General features: G+C 44.8%; 1 protein-coding gene across 1 annotated transcript; it reads right to left on the minus strand.

Annotated features, from left to right (window-relative positions):
• Window positions 1-117: 117 nt before the first annotated feature.
• CACFD1 (calcium channel flower domain containing 1) lies at window positions 118-7,150 on the minus strand. The gene is made up of 5 exons (XM_026712222.2): window positions 6,851-7,150; window positions 4,815-4,887; window positions 3,802-3,927; window positions 2,960-3,067; window positions 118-2,564 (listed from the first exon to the last, which is right to left on the minus strand). Exons 1-5 carry the CDS (start codon window positions 6,966-6,968, stop codon window positions 2,468-2,470), a joined length of 522 nt encoding a protein of 173 aa, XP_026568007.1. The 5' UTR covers window positions 6,969-7,150; the 3' UTR covers window positions 118-2,467.
• Between the last annotated feature and the right edge of the window lie 210 nt (window positions 7,151-7,360).

A 7,360-nucleotide genomic window follows, 5' to 3' on the forward strand; every position in this document is an offset into this window, starting at 1 on the left:
GGCTTTAATTGCTCAGCTTTCAGTAAAAACACATTTTAACACCTCTTTGCACACACACAATTGCAATTTTTTTTTTAAAAAAGCATTAAAACCACACACCTTTTATTACCAGAGGTAGAACGTTTTTTTTTTTTCTTTTATTCACTTTTATTCACACAAAAAGAAATTCCATCAGAGTCAGTTTTATAAAATGTCAGTTCAAGAGATCATTTGTCTAAGAAAAATGCACTCAGCCTCTCTTCCATCTATTTCGGGTTTTTTTTCCCAGTGGCCAACTTTTTTACCTTTAAGCTGGCGGAAGGAAAAGAAAAATAAATATAAAACCACTTGAGCTGCTGATAGAATTGATCAATATCGGGTTAGAGAAGCTGCCTGTTTGCCCACAACTCCAGATCTTGCCATTGGACTACTAAACCATAGTTTGTTAAACTCTGGTTAGCGGAATAAGCACTGTTCGGCTGAGGTTCCAACCATTGGTTGTACCGAGCTTAAAACAAAATCAAACCAACATTATTATTACCCTTCAAGGTCAAATTCGCTTTTGAGCAAATGTAGAACTCTGCTCTTCCTTCAACGTAACTTGTGCTTCACTTACAGCTAGTCCTTGACTTATAACTTTTCATTTAGCAGCCGTTCAAGTTACCACGCCACTGGAAAAAAGTCACTTAGGGTCTGTTTCTTTCCCCACCCAGCGTCCCCCGTGGTCATGTAATCAAGAATCCAGATGCTTAGCATCTGTTTCCCATTTATGAAACCGGGTAGAGAAGTCAGATTTGCTGAACAACCGGGACACGAACTGAACAACTCCCGTGATTCACTTCACGGTTTGTTATAAAACAGGGCAGAACTCAGTTAACGACGCTCTGGCTTCTCAGCGACTGAAATGTTGGGCTCTCAACCATGGTTATAAGTCAAGGGCTGCCTGCAAGTTCTACCCCTTTTCATCCGCGTCTTAATGGCAAGACGAAAGCCTCATCTGGTTCGCATTTTTCTTTGCCCAAATATCATGCTATCACATCAACTTTAAAACAAAGCGAGAATTTTACATTTCCCAAATCCCTAAAAATGCTTGGATTTCTTTTTACAGTCCCCAAATCCTCGGTGTTCACAATGGAGACTGCTAGCCCCATTTCCACCACCCCCCCACCAAAAAAAACCAATCCACTTTCCAAAATCCAATTCCCCAAACGTGTTTTGGAGTGTGTAAGAAGATGGCAAACGAGGTCTATCTTTGGTGCCCCCTTAAAAATTAAGAAAATTGGTGTTGCTGGGAGTTTTTCCTTCATTTTGACAATGCAGTGAATTGGCCCAGCCTTAAACAGCTGCTACCAAAAAAAAACCCTCTGCATTTGAAGCTGCTAGAAGGAAATAGCCTTCGATATGAAATTCCGAATTTGGGGAACGGTCGCTGAAAATCCTCGAATAAGGAAGACCCCTAAAAGGGAAATAGGACCGCAAAGAAAACAATCTTTCAGTTATTTCTCCGCGTAACAAAACGCATCATCTCACAATCAACACACACACACTTCCCTAATTTCTAACAATATGAAATCACAGCTCTCTTAAAAACTCGAGAGAAAGGATTGCCCCAAATCCCCTTTTGCTTTGCCCAAGTTTGAAGAACAGGTGAAAAATGACACCAAAGTCACCTGACATTTTGGGCTGCAAAGAGTACATTCATCAGAGGCCAGGAAAAAAACCCAAACAATCGAAGCTAAAAATTCATTTTCTTCCTGTTCTGGTTTCAAAAATTGCTTCCTTTCCCTGATTCTGAGACTCTTCCGACGATAATCAAAGTTGGATTAATTGCTGCAAATAAGAACGGCCTGGATTTTTATCTCCAGGGTAATTATTATTATTTTTTTTTGCTCTTTTATTTTGGACGTTCGAAATGGCAATTCTCACTCCTCCGAAAAAAATCTATCCACGTTTTGGGATTTATTATTATTATTTTTGTTTGCAAATCAGGTTGGACACCACGTCAACCTTCTAGAAAACCGCTGCTGGCAGCCTGGCTTAATCATTATTTTGCCCTTCCTCTGCCACAACTCTGTTGTGTTGCGTCATCATGGTGGTTGTGAAGTGGAAAAAGAAGCAGGGTTTTTAAAAAGCAGCGGCAATGTTAGGAAGAGGAAGGTCTTTCTTCTGCCCCGCTCTTCAAAATCTGAGATGCAAACCGGAACGCTGCCGCCTCTTCTTTGTAAAACAGCCAAAAGAGAATTTCACCGTGCTTGGGAGGGTTTTTTTTGCATGTGCTTTGATTCCACTTTGACCTGAGATATTAAGCGGTGTATGTGTGTGTCTGTGTGTGTGTGAAACCCTGTTTTAAATCCTTTTAAAAAACTGCAGCATCTTAAAATTCACAGCGGCGCTGAAATTCAAAACGGAATTAACTTCGGAAGCGCTCCAAAGGAGACGGAGCGGAAGTCTGCTTCCAAAAGTGTGATGGAAGAAAATAAAAAAAAGGTCACACCAGTTGCGCCGGCGCATTTTCTGTCGTCCCATCGCCATCGGTTGGCTTTTGTTGGATCTGTTGCATCCTGGCGTAGGCGATGGCGTCTCCCCTGGGGAAGACAACAGAGGTGTTGAGAGACCGCACCACACAACTGCCGGTACAGGCAAAACAGAACCAGATCCTAACCGGAACAGGGGGATCCTGTAGATCTCAAGAAAGCCGCACCTTTTCGTTTCATGCTTTCTTGACTATCTAGTCTAACCGGCAGGTCGAAGGGAATATTTTTATACGGATCTGGATGGATTCATATTTGTAGCTCAGGCTTGAGCCGTGGGGGCCTTTCCTTTCTGAGATGCCAGCTTCTCCTAATTGCTCCTCAAAAGCCCAAACCCTTTTTCCCTGCCCTAAAGACCGGCATCCAACCAAAGAGCTCACGGGTCTCTTCCCGTCTTGGCAACCCCAACGAAGCAACGTCAGTTTTCCTGTCCCGCAAAGGTCTCTTACTTTTTACCCAGCGCAGAGAGTCCATAAAGCATGCCCGTAGCGAAGGCAATGGCGTTGCCGAACAAGGTAGTCAGAGTCAAGCTTAGAACAACCGGGAACACAGCCATCCTGGGAAAAAGGAGAAGAGAACAAACCGAGGATAAACGCCAACCACGATTTAGCCAGGAAATATGTTTCAACGGAGACAGGAAAGAGGCCAAAGAAAACTGGGTTTTGCCCACCAGGTATTCTGAAGCCCAAACCAGCCCAACAGGTAGTCTTCGGTTTACGACTTAGTGACCCCCCCCCATGCTACGCCCTTTCTGAAAAAAAAAAAAGCAGAGTTATGACTGGTTGCATGAATCGTGCTGTGAGCAAAGCAAAACCTGAAGCCATAAGCAACAAAACTGCAAGTCATCAGGTACAAAGGGACCTTGGAGGTCTTCCAGTCCAACCCCTTGCTCAAACAAGACCCTGCACCATTCTCAACAAATGCCTGTCCAATGTCTTCTTGAAAACCTCCAGTGATGGAAAACCCACAACTTCTAGTGGCAAGCGGTTCCATTGGTTAATTTTACTAACTATCAGGGAATTTCTCCTTCGTTCTAGGTTGCTTCTCTCCTTGATTAGCTTCCATCCGTTGCTTCTTGTCCTGCCTCTCAGGGGCTTTGGAGGATAGCTTGACCCCTTCCTCTTCTTTGGGGCAGCCCCTCAAATATTGGGAGACTGGTATGAGGCCTTTCTCTTCATTAGGCTAGAGAGACCTCGTTCCCGCAACCATTCATCGTACAGTTTAGCCTCCAGAGACCTTAAAAAGTGAGGCTGTTCTCTAAGACCAAGGATAACACAAGGATAACACTCACCCACAATAGAAAACTGCCTTCTGCCAGGGACGAAGCTGGTCTGCTTTGGCCGAGACAACATTTGCAAATTCGATGAACTGGCAACAGAAGGGAGCTTCACATAGTAGGAGAACGAAGGCATTTAACCTTGGGAAGAAAAAAAAAACTGAATTCAGTCAGGGAAATTCTCATCTATCTTTCTGGGAGAGGAAAACCCCTCCCTTTCTAAGCAGCTTTTTTTAAAAAAAAGTAATAATTTTTCAATTGATTAATAATTTTCATTTTCATTTAAACAAAAAAGTTTTTTCCCCCCTCCCTATAAAATACAAATGAAAATAAAGACTATGGGGAAAATCGGTCAAGGGAAAAAAGGGGAAAGAACAAAAATTTTAAAAAGCCCAGGCCTCCAGCTTTTATTTTTTTCCTGGTGCTGTAAAGCGCACGATTAAAATTAGAAATCTCAACTTTTTCCTTAAGAATAGCAAGCGCTGGCCATTTCTGTAACAGCAAAGCGTTTAACCCTGAGAGTCAAAACCAAGCTTTCCCTCGTGTTTCTTTCGAGCAGAAGTCCAAAAGTTACGTTTCTTCCCGCCCCCCTAATTAAAATAGCTAATTTTACCACCTTGGCCCAATTCCAGGATTTTTCCATCCGTTCTCCCATTGTAGGAATTGATGTGTCTTTCCGTTTTTTGCAAGGACTGAATATTCTTGCTGCAGATGGGATAACCAAGTTCTGAATTTTCCCCCCAATTCTTTTATCTACAGTCTTTTCACCAAAATAAGACCTAACCGGAAAATAAGCCCCAGTTAAGATTATCAGCCAGACGGATGCATTTAGACCCCGGTATTTCCCCGAATATAAGACCTAACCAGAAAATAAGCACTAATGTGTCCTTTGGAGCCAAAATGAATATAAGACTCGGTCTTATTTTCGGGGAAATGCGTAATAGCCATCACCTTCCTCGCCATCGCTTTGAGGCTGTTGACAGCCACGGTTGCAAACAAATAATGCAGAAAATAGACTTTATACTTACATCATCCAGACTCCGGCAGCGATGTTCAACGGGTAAATGGTCAGGCACATCCAGAGACCAGAAAAAGCACATGCTGGATGAAAAGAAAGGAGAAGAAAGGAAGAAGTTTTGAGGACGAGAAAAATCTCATTCCCGTTGCTGAGCCAGACAGTTGTGAGTTTTGGCCCTTTTTTTCCCTCACTTTTCTTGCCATAAAAGTGAATCACTGCAGTTAAGTTCATTAACATGGATGTTAAGTGAATCTGTTGATTATTATTATTATTATTTTTTGCAGACGTTTCATTACCCAACTAAGTAACATCATCAGTGTATTGATGATTATCCTTGGTCATTTCCAAGCAAAGCACCAAATCCAGAAACCACCAAGGGCCTCACAGTCTCCTCCTCTTCCTCTTACCTCTCTCTGAAAACCCTTCTTGCACTGATGATGTTACCTAGATGGGTAATGAAACGTCTACCAGAAAACAAGCAAGCCCAGAGTGACTGTGTATAAACACACAGAAAGCCCTTCTCCCTTCTAGAACTGATGATGTTCCCTACTTGGGTCTCGAAACGTCTGCAAGGAAACCACCCAGCTCAGAAAGCACCATGGCTCCCATAATGTTAAGGAAATACTCAGTTTTTCCCACTGGATGGGTTTTTTTTTTCCCACCCGAATTTCCAAGCCTGGGATTTCCTGCTGGTGTCTTCTCGAAGTACTTATCCCATCTGACTGGCTTAACCCCCTGAAATCAGCTCCACTGGAGGCTGCCACTTGCTCAAAATGCCCCAATTTTGTTGTCCTTAAAGGGCAGAATAACCAGGCAGGGCTGCTACCCAGCTGGTGATTACATTACATTATCCTTGCAACACGATCTTCTCCGCTGACCAGACATCCGTTGTTCCATCGAGTGTAAGCTCAGCCAAGTAACTTAATTCCAGTATTTTTCAAGGCATCGTCTGAGCCTTGCATGGAAGACAGGCTGAGCCAGTGGCTGAGTTGATAACAAAAATGTCCCCCTTTAAAATAAAAAATAATAAAAATTAAAGCCTGTATGGGGTATAAAAATGAAATTTGGAGATATATATATATATAATTTTTGAACACGAGCCAAATGGAAGAGGGATGGAATTCTGGTCCAAGAAATTCCCACAGCTGGCTGGGGAATTCTGGGAATTCTGGGAGTCCACGGAGCTCCCAAGTTGAGAAACATCATTTTAGAAGAGAGATAAAAAAAATTGGATTGTTTGCCTAAACAGCAACCTTGCAAGGGTGTCTGGAGCTCCACTTTGCAAACACGGACTCTGGCCCTGACTAAGGATGACCTAATCGTCGATTTTGCACAACGGGACAATTTCCAGGGCAAGGGGAACAAAGTCCAGCGACGTAAGTTGTGGGTCTAAATTGTGTTTCCAATGGCATTCCCCAGGGAACACCAACAATGACAGAAAGCAACGGGCTGTGCTGACATTTATAGGCTAAATCGTCATCTTTTGAACCGATAATCCCTGGCGGTGTGTGGCTATCCGGGCAACGGGGTGTTTACTGGCTGGATGACTTTCCAGGATTATGACCTGCATTGTACTAATGGACAGAGAGGGGAAGGGGTTGTGTGCGTTGCATTTGGTTGTGCAAAGCAGATCATCATACGCACACTCTCCGCATAAACGCACAAGCCCTTCTCCGCAAAAACTCTGGGGAAGGTGCCCAGCCACAGCCCTGTAGGTGATTTCCACCAAGTGGTAAATCAATATTTAGGGGGTGGGAAGGAAGGGAAGGCGTGCACCTGGTTTTGCAGAAACAGATCACACACACACACACACACAGAGAGAGAGAGAGAGAGTCCACACAACTTTTGAGCACAGCCCAACCAGCAAGAAAGGCATTTCCATCAAGACGGAGAATCAACCTTTAGGAAGGAGTGCAATGCCTTCAGTTGTGCAAAGCAGGTCATTTTACACACAAACACGCAAACACACACAAGCAAAGTCCCAACACGAGCGATTATTTTTTTGGGGAGGATGGGGGGGGAGGTGTCCCAGGAGGGAATACTCACAGATGGCCCCCAAGATGCCAGCCAGCCTGCACAGCCATTTGTACCACCAGGTCATACCATCCTCCTGGCTGGCAGCCGGCGCCCCGTCGGCTTCGGGCTGTTCCTCCTGGGGATTCATTCCGCCTGCCCCTCCCTCCCCTGGCGAGACGGACCGGCCACGCTTCTAGTCCTCAGTGTGTATCCCTTGCCGGTGCCCAGCCAGGGCGGCTGCCCACCGGCTGGGGCGGACAATGGAGAGACAAGGCAACAGCCCTGCCCCCTCCCAGCCGCCGATGCCTTTCTCCGCACATCCCTCCCCGTTGGCAGTGCATGCTGGGTCCGTCCTCCCCAGGAGGAGGGCAGGCTGGGCTCATCCCCAGATGTGAAGAGTGACCTGGCCAGAGGGGGCGATGGTGCCCGCCTCAATTCACACACACACCCCCCCACACACACCCCCGGATGAAATGGACCAACAGATTTTGTGTGTGTGTGACTTTCTACACCTCATGCAGTCCATCTCTTTAATTTGAA

Source organism: Pseudonaja textilis, chromosome 17 (assembly GCF_049901715.1).
Source record: "Pseudonaja textilis isolate UNSWEBS1 chromosome 17, rPseTex1.2, whole genome shotgun sequence".
Taxonomy (NCBI): domain Eukaryota; kingdom Metazoa; phylum Chordata; class Lepidosauria; order Squamata; family Elapidae; genus Pseudonaja; species Pseudonaja textilis.

Bases quoted from the DNA above. Each gene is read 5' to 3' on its own strand.
- CACFD1 (XM_026712222.2), bottom strand. From the start codon at position 6,968: ATGAATCCCCAGGAGGAACAGCCCGAAGCCGACGGGGCGCCGGCTGCC. The intron at 3,928-4,814 runs GTAAGTATAAAG...TTTCTTCCCAAG, and splicing joins GCTGCCGGAGTCTGGATGAT to GTTAAATGCCTTCGTTCTCC. The intron at 2,565-2,959 runs GTAAGAGACCTT...TGTCTTCCCCAG, and splicing joins CTCTCTGCGCTGGGTAAAAA to GGGAGACGCCATCGCCTACG.